Here is a 16,546-nt window from a genome sequence, read left to right as displayed (position 1 = left end):
GTGGGGTGCAGCCAGCTGCTGATGGGTGCTCTGTCCTCCAGCCGTGCCGCTGGGCACTGTGGTGGTCCCAGGAGACAGTGACCTAGAGCTCTGCCGCGCCCACATCGAGAGACTCCAGCAGGTAAGGGGTGGGGGCAGGGGCTTCCCCAGGCACCCACTGAGAGGGTAGCAGGAAGCAAGGCTAGGCCTCTTCCTCCCACAGCGAGCTCGCCCTCTGGAGCCTCCTCTGTGCTGGTCCCCACTGCTCCAGGTTCCCTTCCATCCCTGGCCCCTCGCTCTATCCCAGCCTGGACTTTGCTTCTTTCCACAGGAGCCCGATGGTGCTGCAGCCAGGTCCCCGACGTGCCAGAAACTGTCCCCCAAGTGGTGTTTCCTGGATGGTGAGTCTACTCCCAGGGTGCCAGGCTGTATGTCCTGTCCCCTCCCTAGGGGAGCCCAGGTTGGGGCAGCAGAGGACCTAGGCCTGGACACAGCGCTCCCTGATCCTCAACTGCCCCCTCTCCCACAGCCACCACTGCCAGCCGCTTCTACAGGATCGACCGGGCCCAGGTGAGCCATTGCAGGCCTGCTCCAGCCACAGCTGGTTCCGGGCCCCAGGGTTGCCTCTCCTGGGACATCTTCCCTGGTGGCTTCCCTGATGGGCTTACCTCTGTCCTCTTGCCCTGGAGTGCGTTCACACTTGTCTGTGCAGCCCGGCCCTCCACACTGGAGAGTACAGGGTGGTGCCAGCCGGAAAGGTAGCCGAGTACCTAGCAAAGGCTTGCTGGGTGGGCAGGAGGGTCCAGAAGCCCAGAGCCATCCAGGGAGACATAGAAGCAAAGGCACTCTGGCAGGCACCAGCATCTGGAGGCAGTGTCAGGCATGGGAAGGAGGCAGGAGAGGGGCAGGAGGGAGAGGGCAGGCAGGAGAGAGAGGGCAGGTGGGAGAGGGGCAGGCGGGAGAGGGGCAGACGGGAGAGGGGCAGACAGGAGAGGGCAGGAGAGAGAGGGCAGGCAGGAGAGGGGCAGATGGGAGAGGGCAGGCGGGAGAGGGCAGGAGAGAGAGGGCAGGCAGGAGAGGGGCAGGCAGGAGAGGGGCAGACAGGAGAGGGCAGGAGAGAGAGGGCAGGCAGGAGAGGGCAGGCGGGAGAGGGCAGGCGGGAGAGGGGAAGGCAGAAGAGGGGCAGACGGGAGAGGGCAGGAGAGAGAGGGCAGGCGGGAGAGGGGCAGGCAAGAGAAGGCAGGAGAGGGGCAGGCGAGAGAGGGCAGGCGGGAGAGGGGCAGGCGAGAGAGGGCAGGCGGGAGAGGGGCAGGCGGGAGGGGCAGGCGAGAGAGGGCAGGCGGGAGGGGGCAGGAGAGAGAGGGCAGACGGGAGAGGGGCAGGAAAGAGAGGTCAGGCGGGCCCTTGGCCTGGCCACCCCCTTGCAGTGCTGGTGCTCACAGCAGAGGCTTCTCCAGGTCTGCCAGCCTTGCCGCCCCTTGGCCCCCACTGTCAGGTGCCCTGACCTCCCGCCCTGACCTCCCCCACAGGAGCACCTCAACTATGTGACTGAGATCGCACAGGATGAGATTTATATCCTGGACCCTGAGCTGCTGGGGGCATCGGCCCGGCCTGACCTCCCAACCCCCACCTCCCCTCTCCCCACCTCACCCTGCTCACCCACGCCCCGGTGAGTCCTGATGTCCCTCCAGCCCCTGGCTTTCAGTCCCACCTGTGAGCTGATGGCTCCTCAATTCTTCCTCCAGCCCCTCCACCAGTTGACTAAATGGCGTCAACCTGAACCTGGCCAAAGCCCACCTAATGGCCTTCAGCCCTGCAATTCCCTGAGAAAGCGGCCCCTCCCTGACTTCTCTTCTCCCTCCCCTTGACCTCATCCTCCAGCCAGTTCTGATGGGCCCCACCACCTGAGCACTCCTCCCCGCCCCCGCTGCCACCAGCCTGTCCCGGCCACCACACCTTGGCCCCCAGCTCTTGTATCCCTGTGGCCACTCGTGCCCTCGAAGCCCTGACTCCACACCACGGCCAACTAAATACGCAGAGCATACCAGGCCACTCCTCCACCTAGAAGCTTCTCTCTCAGCAGCGTTTTGGACGCAGATTCTTCCCAGGCCCCAGTCATCGCATCGGGCTCCCATTCCCTCCCCAAGTCCCCACCGAGGTCCAGCCCCGCTCTCTTCTCTCAGTTCTCTGAGGCGCCAGGTTTGCCACCACTGGGCTTCCGTTGTCTCAGCCTCGAACTCTTCCCCCATCTTTCCAGAGCTCCCCCACCCCCACCCATTCGAATCTAGCTTAGCTGCTTCCTCCTTGGAGGGGCCACTCCCAGTACCTTCTGCAGGGGTGCCACACCACCTGTTCCCAATTCCCCAGGGCACCCCTGCTCTCAGAACTCCTTATTTATTTGACTTGTTTGCATCCCTGAACTAGAATGTAAGCTCCATGAGGGCAAGGCCTCCCTCTGTCTCATTCCCTACTGTATCCCCAGTACCTGGAATAGTGCTTGGTGTGTAGCAGGCACTCAATAAACTGTGGAAAGAAGGAAGACACCCCTGTTGGGGCTGGGGAGGGCGACCAGCTGGCCCGTGCATAGCCGGCCACAGCACATTGCACTCTGTTGCAGGTCACTGCAAGGGGATGCTGCCCCTCCTCAAGGTGAGGCCTCTCCCTCTGGGGCCCCTCCTATCTGCCTGGTTGGGGACAGGAGGCTTAGTGGGGTGGGGAGAGGGCCCAGACTCAGCCTTACACAAACACAACTGTCGAACTCCACGTGGTCACATTCATGTGCCAGCCTGGCCCTGGGCACACCCGCCCAGGCAGGCACAGTTTTGTACAGTGAGGCACCGACCTCAGCCCAGGCCTCCGACTGCAGAGTAACGGGCAGGTGTTCCGTGCAGGTGAAGAGCTGATTGAGGCCGCCAAGAGGAATGACTTCTGTAAGGTATTAGCTCCAGGGCTCCAGCTCCTTCCCCCTGGCAGCCCCCTCGGGCCCTGGGGGGCGAGGCCTCTGGGTTGGGCCAAGAGCTGACCTGTTCTGCCATCGTCTGACCCGCTATGGGATCTCCACAGTGATCGTCCCATTCCACCTTGTCCCATCTCTGTCCAGGCCACAATTGGTGGCTCCTAGTAGGGGCTTCCTAGCTCAGTACACCCATGCCCAGTGCTTAGAAAGGAGCAGGTCAGAGGAACCACTGAGGGAGCCCACAGCAGAACTGTGAGAGGCCCCTCTGGTGCTCCAGAGACCCGCAGAGGCGCCTCAGGAGTAAGATGTGTGAGTGCTCCTGTGTCAGGCCTGTGCTGGTGTCCGTGGCTGTGGGCCAGCATGGGAGGGGTAGGAGGGGTGGCCCCAGGACCCCCAGCCCTGCCATGCCTCCTGCCCTCAGCTCCAGGAGCTGCACCGAGCTGGGGGCGACCTCATGCACCGAGACGAGCGGAGCCGCACGCTCCTGCACCACGCGGTCAGCACCGGCAGCAAGGAGGTGGTCCGCTACCTGCTAGACCACGGTGAGCCAGGCTGTGGGGCCCAGGGTCTGGGGCGAAGGCGGGAGGAGGAGGGGCTGCCAGGCCTCCCTGACCACCCCTCCCCTCCTCCAGCACCCCCAGAGATCCTCGATGCTGTGGAGGAAAAGTGAGTATCTGGGCAGTGCTGGACCCTGGTGACCCCGGAAACCACCATCTTCCTCCCACCCCTCCTATGTTGTCAGGCCAGAGCCCATAAACTCCTCCTGGCCACATCTGTCATCCCCTGGGCCACCCCTATTGCCCCAGGGCCCCAAACTTCCTACCCTTTGTGATGGCCCTTGGGGGAGAGAGGTCAGAGGATGGGATGGGGTCCACAGTCAGCCCCTACTCCCCCAGCGGGGAGACCTGTCTGCACCAGGCAGCGGCTCTGGGCCAGCGCACCATCTGCCACTACATTGTGGAGGCCGGGGCCTCTCTCATGAAGACGGACCAGCAGGTGAGCAGACGGCCAGAAGGGAGCCCATGCCTGGGCACCAACCAAACCTTTCCAGAGCTCCAAGAAGGGACCTGGGGCAGGGGGCTGTCACTGGGAAGACATAGTCCAGACCCTGGGAAACCTGAGCCAGCAGGGGAGGAGCTGGTGGGTGGAGAGGCCTCCCTCCCTGACTAGGCCCCTCGGAGGACGGACGAGCTCCTGCCTGGCCTCAGCCATCTCAGGGTGGGCCACTGGCCCCTGGCCCCTGGCCCCTGCTGATTGAAGCTCTGCCCTCCTCCAGGGTGACACTCCCCGGCAGCGGGCTGAGAAGGCTCAGGACACCGAGCTGGCCGCCTACCTGGAGAACCGGCAGCACTATCAGATGATCCAGAGGGAGGACCAGGAGACGGCTGTGTAGCGGGTTGCCCATGGGCAGCAGGAGGGACTGTGCGGCCAGGGGATGAGTGCCCTCCCTGCCCACCTCACTGCCACATTCCAGTGGGACGGTCACGGTGGGGGGGGGGGGGGACCCAGGCCCCAGGGAAGGAGCCCCGTGCCGCTCCCTAAAGAGCTGCTCAGACCTAGGGCTGGACTCAGGAGCTGGGGACCTCATCTGACCTCTTGAGGCCCCCGCCGGACACGGAGGCTCACAAGGGAACAGGACACGGCTGGGTTGGACATGCCCTTTGGGGGTTCTGAGGCAGGGCGCTCCCCGGCCGCAGCAGATGCCCTCCGAGGATTGGAGGGTCTGGAGAGGGAGGGAGGCCTTCGGGAAGAGGCTTCCTGGGCCACCTGGTCTTTGGCTGGGCCCCCAGCCCCCACTCCCGCCACACACCCCCTCCCCTGGGCTTCCTCCCGGAAACTCAGCGCCTGCTGCATTTGCCCGCCCTGCCCTGCTTGGCACCCGCTCCGGCGACCCTCCCCGCTCCCCCGTCTTTTCAATGCGGACTGTGCGGCCTGGGGGTGGGGGGCGGGACTCTCTCGGTGACATGTTTACAGCTGGGTGTGACTCAGTAAAGTGGATTTTTTTCTTTTCTGCTTTTCTTATTTTGCGGGGGAGGTCTAACAAGCAGCGGGGACTGCCGGGTTGTCCTCGGGGTGGGGACTGGACGCCGTAGACAGCACCTTCCCGGGGCCCCGGTTCCTGACCTCTGCCCAGCGGCCGAGCTCGTCGGGGCAGGGGCCGGGGGCGGGGCCGAGCCCTCCAGCTTCCCGCTTCCCGCGGGGAACAACAATGAAAGTGAAAGAGGGGTGGGGCGGGGGCGAGCCCAGGCTCTGTGGCCCATGTGCCCTGTGACCTTGAGCAAGCCCCTCCCCCAGGCCTCGGGGGCTCTCCTGGTTTGGAGGGACCAAGCGAGGCGATGTCGCAGGCCCGGGGTCAGAGGGGGTGGGCTTTTGCAGCCGCCGCTGTGGCTGGGTCTGGAACTTCTCAGACGGCTCCTGTCAGCGCGAAGTTTCACCAAATCCAGGCCTGCGGGCTCCTCCCCCAAGACCCCCACTCGCCGCCCCTCAAGCCTGTGCTCCCGGAAAGGCGGTGGGCGCCCGCCCTCGTGGCTTTCTCTGGGGACCCGGGTCCCAGACTCCCCCAGCAGCACAGCAGAGCGCCTCCCTGCCCACCCACGGAAACGGGCCCAGGTGGGGCCGCGCCCCCTCCCCAGCCGCCAGCGGGGCGCCAGGGCTGAGCCCGCCGTGGGAGAGGAGCGGGCCCGGCGGGTTATATGGGCGCGGGGTCTCCTTGCCCTGCTCGTCCCCAGCGGAGGATCCGCCGCAGGCAAGGGAAGTCGCGGCCTGAGAACGGCCCGGGACCTGACGTCTGGCAGGGGACGACGCGGGATGAGGGCAGCGGGCGGCGGTGCAGGAAGTCCGAGTGGGCCGGGGACGGGTGTGCGCGGGCGGGACGAGGTCCGGGGCTAGGAGACCCCTGCTCGGAAGATGGGTCCGGGAAGGGCCGCCGTCGCAGCGCTGAGGAGACCGGCGGGGCGAGACGAGGCGAGGGCTCGGGGCTGGGCGCACGGACGCGGGAGCTGAAGCGGGGGTCGCAGGCGGGAGCGGGGGCGGGGACGCCGTGGTCGGGGGCGGTGCGGGTTTGAGGGGAGGGGGGCGGGGCGGGTCCTTCCCTGGGGGGTGGGGAGAGGGGGCGGGAGCCCATGTGACCGGCTCAGACCGGTTCTGGAGACAAAAGGGGCCGCAGAGGCCGGAGCGGGACAGGCCTGGCGCGGGAGGGAACGAAGCAGCGCAAGCAGCGAGCGAGCGAGCGCACAGCCGCCCCAGGTCCGCCCGGCTGCGGCCGATCTGGGGGCTGGGGGCTGGAGGCGGGGGGGTCCGAGCTCCGTCCTGGGCTCGATGAGTCCCCCGGGAGTCGCCTCCCGGCGGTGCGTCCCGGCTAACGGCGAGGGGCCGGCGCCAAGTCCTCCCACAGCCGCCACCTTAGTAGCCCGACTGGAGGCCTGGAAAGTGGGTCACGCGGGGGTGGGAGGGCCGTGCACGCGGCCCCCGGTGGGGAAAGGGACGGGACAGGGACTCTGACTCGCGCTCTCCCCCCCAGGATGCAGCACCGAGGCTTCCTCCTCCTCTCTCTCCTTGCTCTGTTGGCGCTCACCTCCGCGGTGGCCAAAAAGAAAGGTGATGAGGGATGATCGAAGGAGGGCTGGGGACGGGCAGGCGAGGCTCCGCCACCTCCGGGCTGGGCCGCCCGGGTTCCCAGTCTGGAACCCCAGGAGGGCGGCCCCCGAGGGAGTCTCCCCGTGCACCGGTCCTGAACTCTGTTCCCCGCGCGTTGTAGACAAGGTGAAGAAGGACAGCCCGGGGATAGAGTGCGCGGAGGAGTGGGCCTGGGGGCCCTGCACCCCCAGCAGCAAGGACTGCGGCGTGGGTTTCCGCGAGGGCAGCTGCGGGGCCCAGACCCAGCGCATCCGGTGCAGGATCCCCTGCAACTGGAAGAAGGAGTTTGGAGGTGAGGCGGGGCGCAGGCGGAGGGCAGGAGAGCGGGGCACAGCCTCGCCGAAGGCTGGGCAGACTCGTGGAGGGAGGCCGCGGGCCGCGCAGCGCTGACCCAGGCCGCTCTCCTGCCAGCCGACTGCAAGTACAAATTTGAGAACTGGGGTGCGTGTGATGGGGGCACTGGCACCAAAGTCCGCCAGGGCACCCTGAAGAAGGCGCGCTACAATGCCCAGTGCCAGGAGACCATCCGCGTGACCAAGCCCTGCACCCCCAAGACCAAAGCCAAGGCCAAAGGTCAGTGAGAGGAGAAGGGGGTGGGGCTGTCGCAGGGGGCTGCCCCCCTTCCCCGCACCTGTGAGGAGGCTTCCAGGTTAAACCTCAAGTTTTGATTCCTGGCCAGTGGCTTCCTGACATCACCTCACTCGACTATCCTGCCTGGAAAAGTCTAGAGATGGGCAGTACAAGAGGGCCCGCAAGTGGTGCTGGGGACGTAAATCCTCCCTGGCCCAAATAGGGACCAACTCCAACTACTCCATTGGAGCATCTGGATTAGGACCCAGAGAAAGTGCCCTGGAACGGCTGGCCTTTGTCAGCTCTCCAGCCACGGGCAGCATTCGGTCAGTTCTGCCCTTTCTAGTGTAGGGAGGAGGTTGGGGGGACCCTGGGCCTCTCTTAGCTTACTCCTGACTCAGCCCAGCGAGGCCGGCAGGGCAGGGGTGAATCTGCCCGCTTCTCAGGTGAGGAGGCTGAGGCTCTCCAGGGCTGCTGTGACCAGGACCAGGACTGGGACTGGGAACTTGAAGCTTTTCTGATCCCAAGTGGAAATAGGAAGCTGAGGGTGTCTGATGTCCACATCACAATGGCTGCCCCATCCCCTACTTCCGGGTCAGCTGATCGGAAACCACTAGAGGGCAGAATCTCCCCCTTCCCTGATGCCGCGTGTTTGTGGAGCGGGCGGTCTGCAGTGGGTTGCCCTAACTGCTGATATGGTATTAATATTTCTTTCTTGTTTTACAGCCAAGAAAGGGAAGGGTAAGGACTAGAGGCCAAGTCTGGATGCCGAGGAGCCCCGGTGTTACCTGGGGCCTGGCTCACACCCTCCCTCTCCCTGGCCTGAGATATGACCCACCAGTGCCTTCTGTCTGCTTGTTAGCTTTAATCAATCATGCCCTGCCTTGTCCCTTTCACTCCCCAGCCCCACCCCTAAGTGCCCTAAGTGAGGAGGGACAAAGGATTCTGGGAAGCCTGAGCCTTCCCCAAAGCAGTGTGAGTCCCAGAGCCCACTTTGTTCTTCCCCACGATTCCATTACTAAGAAACACATTAAATAAACTGAATTTTTTCCCCAGTAAAAGCTTTTCTTTTTTAATATATAAAAGCCCCTTCCCAAGGAGTTTGCCGTGGAAATGTGTCTGGGGCTGGGAAGCTGGGGAGAAAGACCAGGCTGCAGGGACTGGTGGATTTCAGGGGATTGGGGGCCGCCTGGTGGTGGGTGCTCCCCAGAGCTCTTGGAAAAAGAACCATTTCGAAAATTTCTTCCAGGGCCCCTGAAAGGGTGCCCCCCCATCAAGTCCCCTAAGCCTTTCAGTCCTCCTCTCTCCCAGGGACCAGGGCTGGGGAAGGGAACCTGGCTGACTCACTGGAACCACCACGCCCATCTCAACCTCACCCAGTCAAAGGTCTTTTGATCCAACCCACGGCCAATCAGGAAGGTTCTACCCATGGGGGGCAGCAGATGGGGGGTTGAGTGCCTACCTCACTGCCCACCCCCACTGTCACGGAAACCCGAGTAGGTCGACCCCTTTCCTCTTGCCTGTGTGACCCAGGCCTGCTTCACCCTCCAGAGGCCAGAGGGTGAGAGGTTTGAAGAGAGCAGACAGGAACGCTGCCCACCACAGCCTCACCCTGTCTTGATGTGTGACCTGGTACAGCCTTCTAAGGCTGGGGCAGCAGGGGGCTGTCTTCCGAATAAGTGGACCACTCTCGGCTCAGCCTGGGATTGCAGGAGGCCAGACCTCAGTTCCTGAGAGAGAACCCCTGACCTCCCCACTGCCTCATCTTACTGTGACAAGGGCAGTGCTGCTGGGGTTGGGGAGACCTGGCCTCCATCATGCCCACCCAGAACCTGGCTAAGCAGCTGCAGCCAGAGGAGATTTCTGCCCCTGGAGTGGGATTAGGGGAGAGGGAACTGAGCCTACATGCGGGGTGCAGGGGGGCAGAAAGCACCGATTACAGCAGAATGGGGGACCCCACCCCTCCACGCCCTTCCCAAGCCTCCTGCCAAGCACTGGCTCCTTTGTTCCTCCCAAGGGGGCCCTGGGCCTCGGCCCCGTCCAGATGTCCGTTCTTCCAGCTCTGCTGATGGTTGGTCACAGTGGGGCAGGCGCCCACCCAGGCCAGTGCCAAGGCCACAGAGGTGGGCCAGGCAGCCCCAGTTCAGACAGACACTCCCTGGGGTGAGCCTCCTCAGCCTGAGCAGAGATCTGATCTCTGAATGCAGTCAGAGCCTCTTCTGAACTTCCTCCTCAGCAAACGCGAACGTGGCATGGTGCCTGCAACTCTTCCCCACAGCAGGTGAGCCGTGTGGGCCCCCAGCACACACGCAACCTCAGCACCTCCTAGGGCACTCCTGCCTGCCTACCTGGCAGTGCCAATGTTCCGATACTGGCACAACAGCAGGTGCCGGAAGGTCTTTTTAAAGGTGGCATTGCAGAGAGCGTAGCAGGCGGGGTTGATGGTGCTGTTGACGTAGCAGAGCCAGTAGCCGATGGACCACACCGTGTCAGGGATGCAGCTCTGGCAGAAGGTGTTCACCAGGACCATGACGTTGTAGGGCGTCCAGGTGAGGATGAAGGCTAGCAGAATGGCAAAGATGGTCCGTGTCACCTTGCGCTCCCGGGCCGCCATCTGCCGCTTCTTGCGCACCTGGTTGCGAGCAATGCTGGCGAACTTGCGGGCCACGTTGGCCGCGGGGCGCATGCCGGCCGGCGTGGCAGGCACGATCTCGATGGCTGTCACACACTCATTGCCCGTCTGCTTCGTCACAATCTGGATCTTGGACCATTTGGAGGCTGGGTTGAGGGCCCGAGGCTGCAGGGGAGGGGCAGGCATGGCGGGCGTGGTGGCCTCTGTGGTGGACAGCTCTGTGGCTGGGCGTTCCTTGGTGTTCTGTGTGGCACTGCCTGAGCTGGACTCATTGGAAGTGTCCTTGTCAGCCACGGGGCGTGGCGGTGGTGGCAGTGCCGGTGGGGGGGCCTCTTCCAGCTTGCCGTTGCGCAGCTCCTCCCGCGTGGCCTCCCCGGGCGGGGGCTTCTTGACGCTCTGCTTCATCAGTGGGCTCTTGAGGAAGGCCAGTGTCTTGGCTTTCTTCTCCTTCGGGCCTTCGGGCCGGTGCTTGTGGACCCGGCTGCGACTGGCTAGGGAGATGTGGATGTACAGCACCGTCATGATGACCACAGGCAGGTAGAAGGCAGCGATGGCTGTGCCGAAGGTCACCGCCGGGTTAGACAGGAACTGGATGAAGCACTGGTTGTCGGGCACCGTCCGCTTGCCCACCACAAACTGCCAGAACAAGATGGCAGGTGCCCAGAGCACAAAGGACAGGACCCAGGCGGCGGCAATCATGAGGCCTGCCATCTTGGTGGTGCGCCGGGCGGGGTAGGTGAGGGGCTTGGTGACGCAGAAGTAGCGGTCGAAGCTGATGATGAGAAGGTTCATGACGGAGGCATTGCTCACCACGTAGTCCAGGGCCAGCCACAGGTCACAGACCACGGCGCCCAGGGGCCAGTAGCCCTTGATGATGTACACGGTGTAGAGGTTCATGGAGAAGGCGCCAATGATGAGGTCGGCACACGCCAGGCTGAAGAGGAAGTAGTTGTTGACTGTCTGCAGCTGCCTGTTGACCTTGATGGACAGCATCACCAGGATATTGCCCACGACAGTCACCAGGCTCAGGGAGCCTGTCACCGTGGCGATGAAGACCATTTCCACCGTCTCGTAGCGGTTGTGGGTTGACGACGTGACCAGGCGCACGGACTGATTGCCCGAGCTGGCATTGACGGGTGTGAAGTTGGCCATGCTGGTTAGCAGGAGTGGGTAGCCCGTGTCTGGGGAGGGAGGGGAGAGACAAGCGTGAATTGCAGAAACGGATGGTGGGGTGGGGGGGTCGTGCAGAGGTACACTGGCATCAAGGGGACAGAGGGACATTATCTGGCAGACGTTAAGAGAACTCTGTTCCGCCATCCCTCATTTGTCCTTTCATTCAACATTAATTGATCACCTACTATGTGCCAAGCACTGTTCAGGGTGCTGTGGCTACAGAAGTGAATAAGACACACATGGCCCCTGCCTCATGGGGAGAGACATGCAAACACGTGAACTACAAAAAAAGCTCTAGAAAGAAAATAAGGCAGGTGATGGGAGAGTGAGTCAGAAGGCAGGACGGGCACGACTCCGTGCTGGGTGATCGGGGAAGGCCTCACCCACCGGGTCATCTGGGTGATGAGGAGGCAGCCACAGGGGGAGCTGCGGAGAGTGTCCCCACCAAGGGCAGTGGCCACAGCAGAGGCCCGGAGGCAGCGCGAGACCTAGACCAAGGCCGGTGTCAGGGGAGCCCAGGGAAGCAAGAGGAGGAGGAGAGTGGTCCCAGAGGCCCCCAGCATGTGGGTGCTGGAGAGAGGTGTTCCTTCATCCATTTACCCCCTTGGTCATTTCTTAACGCCTGCTTTCTAACCCCTGCAGAAAGCACTGAGACAAAGGCAATAATAGGGGTGTCTGTGAGCACCTAACACTGACGGCCTACTAAGTGTCAGGCACCTTTGACACTTAAAAAAAGGGGGGTCGGCATGGTGGCTCACACCTGTAATCATAGCACTTTGGGAGGCTGAGGCAGGCAGATCGCAAGGTCAGGAGATAAAGACCGTCCTGGCTGACACGGTGAAACCCTGTCTCTACTAAAAAAATACAAAAAATTAGCTGGGCGTGGTGGCACGTGCGCGTGTCTGTGGTCCCGGCCACTTGGGAGGCTGAGGCAGGAGAATTGCTTGAACCCAAGAGGCGGAGGTTGCAGTGAGCCGAGATCCCGCCACTGCACTCCAGCCTGGCAACAGAGCAAGACTCCATCTCAAAAAAGGAAAAAAAAATTGCTTGTACTTATTACTGGAGGTAACAGGAAAAAAAAGGAAAAAAACAAGTGTCTATTTATTTATTTATTTGTAGAGACAGGGTCTTGCTATGTTGTCCAGGCTGGTCTAGAACTCCCGATCAAGCCATCCTTCTACCTCCTGAGTAGCTGGAATTCCAGGCGTCACCATGTCTGGCAACAATTTTTATAGTGTTAACTCATTTCATCCTCACAACAAACCTATGAGGTAGATACCATTATATTTTTTTCTTGACTACTTACAGATGGGGAAACTGAGGCATGGAGATGTTAAAAGCCTGACTGAGGTTTCACAGCTTCTTTCGTCATGTCGCATCATGTTGCTGGTAGGGATGCGTGCGGGGAGGGGTGATGAGAGGAAGGCAGCCTGGTAACTGAGAGCTCTGGCTAAGGGAGGCCAAAGAGCTCAGAAGGCAGAAGGCTTTGCAGGGACCAGAGGTGGTGCAGGAGCTGGGCAACCCGAGAGGAGGAGAGTCCCTGCAGAAGGGGCTTCGGGAGATACCTGTCACTGTCGCATCCCCTTCCTGGAGCCCTCAGCTCCAGCCACAGGGCAGGCAGCTGGGAGGGGGGCAGTGCAGGGGTCACTAGGGGCTATCAGAGACCCCTGAAGCCCAACTGGGGACCAGTGAGGCAAACGGATTGTCCCAGAGGGAAGAGCAGGGCTGCCACGGCCTCCCCTTCCCTCTGAAGTCCACTCCCTACACCAGCAGCGCCCTAGCTGGAGTCCCCCCCACAGGCCCTTCCCTGAGCCTGCCCTCCCTCCCACTAGGCTCCTCTTAGCTCTCCTCCCCCTCTTCCTCTTCCCTCCATGTGAGGGAGGCCCACGCCAGCTCCGAGTGCCAGGGCAGCCGCTCAGCCCAGCCTCCTTCACACCCGCCAACACACACACCGCTCCACAGACGCACGCGGGCCCATCACAGCCACGCCAGCCCAGCAGGCATGGTCGGATACGCAGTTCTGTGCGTCTGTGTGTGAGAGGAAGAGAGGGCGCGGCAGCCGGCTGTGGAGGAAGGAGCACTAACCCATAGCCTGCGCTCCGGCTGTGTGGCCTGAGACAAGCCACCTCGCCTTCCTGTGCCTCTTTCTCATTTGCAGAAGACAGGATCCTGTCCTGGGAGATCCTGCCCAGCAGCTATAGGGATCAGCACCTAAACTTGATCTTCATACATAAACACGAAAATGCACTGCAGACTGGGGCCAAGGGCCAGGGTAACCACCCCAAGTCTGGCCCCAGCCCTCCTACTCCACCATGGCAGATACAGACCCAGCCTCCTAGCCTGGCAGTTCAAGTTCTGTTCTAAATCCTTGTAGGAGGAGAGGCTGAGTGCAGGTATTGTCACCCCCAAGGTCGCACAACGAGTCAAGGGCAAAGACCAGATACTGCCCTCTCTTGGGGTTCCTGACAACCCCATTCAGCTCTGAGAGCCTCTGAAATAGCAGCTCAGGTGTCACTCTCTGAGCTGTCCCCTCCAGCTCCAGGAGGCTGCCCTCCCCCTAGCATTCACAAGCTGGAAGGGAGAGGGCAGGCAGGGGCAGTCAGTCAGCCAGCCCCAAGGAAACTCACTTTAGCCTCCCAGGGCAGGATACAGGCCAGCAGGATGATAACAAATGGGCTGGAGGTGCAGAATGTGAAAACATAATAGCTCTTGTTTATTGAGTGTTAACTATGCGTCAGGAACCCCTCTGAGTGTTTAATATAGATTATCTGGTTTAATCCTTTCAACAGCCTGAAAAGGCAGGTATCATTAGTCTCCTCATCTTACAGATGTAAATATCCTCTTATAGATGAGGATAATGTTAATCAACTGGCCCCAACTCACCGGGTTTGGAAGTAGGGGTGGGAGCAGGAGAAGAACCCGGGAACCTCCTTCTTAAGTCCAAGATGCTACTGCTCAGAGTTGACCTCCTGCCTCCGCTCCCCTCCCCACTGGAAAACCACACAACTGAGGAACTGTTCATGAGAGGCTTGGGTAGGGTCCCCTCTCATTCCTGCTGGCTTCTCGACTTAGCTTTCCCAGAAGACAAGCGATGTCTTTTCCCAGATCCTGGAGGCCGGGTTGAGCCGGGACCACAGGATGGCGGTGGTTAAGTCCTGCTCTTGGCCTGCGTGAGGGAGCTGCCAGGTGCTGACGGGGCGAGGCTCAGGGTCTCCCCGACTCAGCCCCGCCCCAGCCGTCGTCTTTTTGGACACCTCGGGGTCACCCGCAGACATTCCCACCGCAGGCCCCTCTGGCGCGATTCCCTGGAATCCAGATGCGCCTGGGATCTAGGGAGCGAGCCGCCGCCGCCGCCGCAGGGGCTGTGCGCACCGCTAGATGGCAGTGTCGGTCGCTGGTGCCCGCTCAGGACCTAGACCGTGCGGCCGCCGTTCGCCACTGCCCCCAACTCCAATTCGATTGCGAACCCAGAGGAGCCCCCAGGCAGAGCCTCCCGGGGAAGGGACGTGGGGTCCCCTCTCCAGGCCCTTCGGGACGCCGCCCTGGAGCTGCCCTCCGCTCCGCGCGGGGTTCTCGGGTGGGAAAGTTGAGGGCGCCCGGATTCCACCCGGCACCCGGCGAGGAACGTGTGGGCGGGAGCGCGAGTGCGAGTTATGTTTGTGTGTGCCTACGGGGGAGCGCGAGTAGACGCTAGTAGCTGTCTGCATGTGCGTGTGTGTGCGCACGGCCACGCCTGGATACCAGTGCGCCCGTGAGAGCGCGTGAGCATGCCTCGCCGTGTGGACACGTGCATGTGCACGCGTGTGCGTGCCTAGGGTGCTGTGGCCGGGAGGATGCACACGGTTCGGGTGCCTCTACACCTATGGGCTTGCATGCACACGCAAATGCAGGACCGACAGTGGGTGACCGGTCACATTCCAAATGCCCCTGCCGGGAGACTCCGCCCGAGACCTTAGCTGTCCGCCCGAGCGCGGAGAGGGTCGGGCCAGGAGCCTGCATCCGGATTGCGCCTGTCCTGTGGATGGATAAGTGTCGTGGGGACAGGACAAGGAGGCCAGACTACACTAAGGGCTGCGATGGGCCACCTAACTTTGGGGAGGCCGACTTAGCCCGGTGCCCAGAGGTATCCAAGTCCTCAAAGATGTGGCAGAGAGTCCCAGCCTCAGACTGACATCTGTCGAGGGGCCGCTGAGACAGTCGCCCAACCCGGCCTTGAGGGACATCAGGCAGGCTCAGCTCTGCGAGCTCCTAAGAGGCGTTATCGCCAAAAGACGCCCAGTCTCGCGGTGAGAGAGCACCGGCAGTGCACCCACCCACAAGGCAGAGGCCCAGACAGAGCTCGGGTCAGGCGAGTGCAAGACTCTTACCCCCCGCTCCTCACCCTGCACCCTACCCCAGAGGCACTGTCTAGCCCCCGCGACCAAAGTGGGCAGCTAGTTTCTCACGCTAGGGTCGGGCGGGCCTCGAGGGCCGGGTTTTCCTGGGCCATCTGGAGGCTCCTCCACGTCTCTGCCATGGTCGAAGGAGCCCTGGCTCTTCGGTGCCCCGCCCTCCCTACAACCCCCTAGCACGCAGTTCCTGCAGCCTCTGGGCGTGGGCACTGTGCTTTCCTGAGTCCTCGACCCCCTCTTCCCCGGGAGAGACCGGAGTGGGTGCTCCGGGCGTCCGTGGGGTGGTTTGGGGCGTAGGTCTTCGGTTCTTGGGCATTCACTCCATGGCTCTGGGAAGGCTGTGGCCTCTGGAGCGGGAGAGGAGACTCCGGAGTTCAAGGGAGGGAGAGGCGAAGATTTGGCACCGACATTGTGCCCAACACTTCCGTTGCGGGGCCGGGGTTGGGGGGACTGAAGCTGGAAGACCCGGGGTAGGAGGCTGTGCAGCAGCGGGGGGTAGTCCCGGAGTGGGGGAGGGGTGCCGGGGAGGGCCGGGGTGTTTTCCGTCGGGGCTCAAGGTCGTAGAAGGAAGACTCCAGGGGCCAGAGTGGGCTGGCATCGCGGGGGCAAAGGGGTAGAGGGAGAAAGAGGGCGGGGAGACGGCGGGAAAAGGGTTCTTTTGGGCTTCAGCGCCCGGCGCCCCACAGAGCCGCCGGTGGGAGGGTTGGAGTACCGGGTCCCACCCCCGACGGCTGCCCCTGGCTCCGTAGGGGATGTGGGCGGGCACTCTCCCGCCCCCGACATCCCGGATACCCACCCCTTCCCACGGGCGCACCTGGAGAAGCCTCCGAGAGACCCCGGCCTTGCTTCCAGCAGGGTCCCCCAGCCCCGGCCCTCTGCAGCTCCCGGCACCGCGCTCGCCCCGGAGGGGTTCTGGCGCCCAGTCGCAGTCGAACCCACCTCTGGGGAGCCTCAGAGCGTCCCGGGGACCTGCTTCCTGCTCTTCCCGGCGAGCCCCCCGCCCCCGCGCCGCCGCGGAGCCACTTACCCGCCGCCTCTGCCCCGCTCCCCTCGCGCCAGACAGACGGCGGGACGGACGCGCAGCCCCGCGGGCCAGCGGGGCGGGCGGCCGGGCCGAGGGCCGGGGGCGGGGACGGGGTGTCGAGGGGCGGCCCCTGCTCCGCCCGCAGCTCCTGGCGCTGTGGCTCCGACTCGCGCTCACGCTCGCAC

At 63.0% G+C, this 16,546-nt stretch overlaps 3 protein-coding genes across 7 annotated transcripts in view; 2 read left to right on the top strand and 1 right to left on the bottom strand.

The window, feature by feature from the left end:
• DGKZ (diacylglycerol kinase zeta) overlaps window positions 1-4,967 on the top strand; it is a 50,069-nt gene extending 45,102 nt beyond the window's left edge. For 3 of the 5 annotated variants that reach the window (XM_012452472.2, XM_012452474.3, XM_012452473.3), the window contains exons 22-31: window positions 42-121; window positions 311-380; window positions 509-549; window positions 1,509-1,648; window positions 2,597-2,628; window positions 2,871-2,914; window positions 3,357-3,477; window positions 3,568-3,601; window positions 3,832-3,931; window positions 4,212-4,965. In XM_012452472.2, coding sequence (XP_012307895.1) covers window positions 42-121; window positions 311-380; window positions 509-549; window positions 1,509-1,648; window positions 2,597-2,628; window positions 2,871-2,914; window positions 3,357-3,477; window positions 3,568-3,601; window positions 3,832-3,931; window positions 4,212-4,328 — 779 coding nt within the window. In that variant the 3' untranslated portion in view covers window positions 4,329-4,965. Of the gene's footprint in view, window positions 1-41; window positions 122-310; window positions 381-508; window positions 550-1,508; window positions 1,649-2,596; window positions 2,629-2,870; window positions 2,915-3,356; window positions 3,478-3,567; window positions 3,602-3,831; window positions 3,932-4,211 lie in introns of all 5 variants that reach the window. The other 2 variants (XM_012452475.3, XM_012452471.2) reach the window with 2 other exon arrangements.
• A 1,104-nt stretch (window positions 4,968-6,071) lies between these two features.
• On the top strand, window positions 6,072-8,202 carry MDK (midkine). The gene is made up of 5 exons (XM_012452478.3): window positions 6,072-6,181; window positions 6,456-6,532; window positions 6,693-6,863; window positions 6,983-7,144; window positions 7,868-8,202. Exons 2-5 carry the CDS (start codon window positions 6,457-6,459, stop codon window positions 7,891-7,893), a joined length of 435 nt encoding a protein of 144 aa, XP_012307901.1. The 5' UTR covers window positions 6,072-6,181; window position 6,456; the 3' UTR covers window positions 7,894-8,202.
• On the bottom strand, window positions 8,192-11,538 carry CHRM4 (cholinergic receptor muscarinic 4). Its single transcript, XM_012452477.2, has one exon. The coding sequence runs from the start codon at window positions 11,088-11,090 to the stop codon at window positions 9,486-9,488; it is 1,605 nt and encodes a 534-aa protein (XP_012307900.1). The 5' UTR covers window positions 11,091-11,538; the 3' UTR covers window positions 8,192-9,485.
• Between the last annotated feature and the right edge of the window lie 5,008 nt (window positions 11,539-16,546).

Source organism: Aotus nancymaae, unplaced genomic scaffold (genome assembly GCF_030222135.1).
Source record: "Aotus nancymaae isolate 86718 unplaced genomic scaffold, 86718_ANA_hifiasm-v0.15.2.pri h1tg000059l, whole genome shotgun sequence".
Taxonomy (NCBI): Eukaryota; Metazoa; Chordata; class Mammalia; order Primates; family Aotidae; genus Aotus; species Aotus nancymaae.
This window is presented reverse-complemented; position numbering and strand designations above follow the sequence as displayed.

What these genes read in the sequence shown, in the direction of transcription:
- CHRM4 (XM_012452477.2), bottom strand. Translation starts at nt 11,090, where the DNA reads ATGGCGGAACAGAGTTCTCTTAACGTCTGCCAGATAATGTCCCTCTGT.
- MDK (XM_012452478.3), top strand. Translation starts at nt 6,457, where the DNA reads ATGCAGCACCGAGGCTTCCTCCTCCTCTCTCTCCTTGCTCTGTTGGCG. An exon ending in CGCGGTGGCCAAAAAGAAAG is followed by an intron (nt 6,533 to 6,692) that starts GTGATGAGGGAT and finishes CGCGCGTTGTAG; the next exon opens with ACAAGGTGAAGAAGGACAGC. An exon ending in CTGGAAGAAGGAGTTTGGAG is followed by an intron (nt 6,864 to 6,982) that starts GTGAGGCGGGGC and finishes CTCTCCTGCCAG; the next exon opens with CCGACTGCAAGTACAAATTT.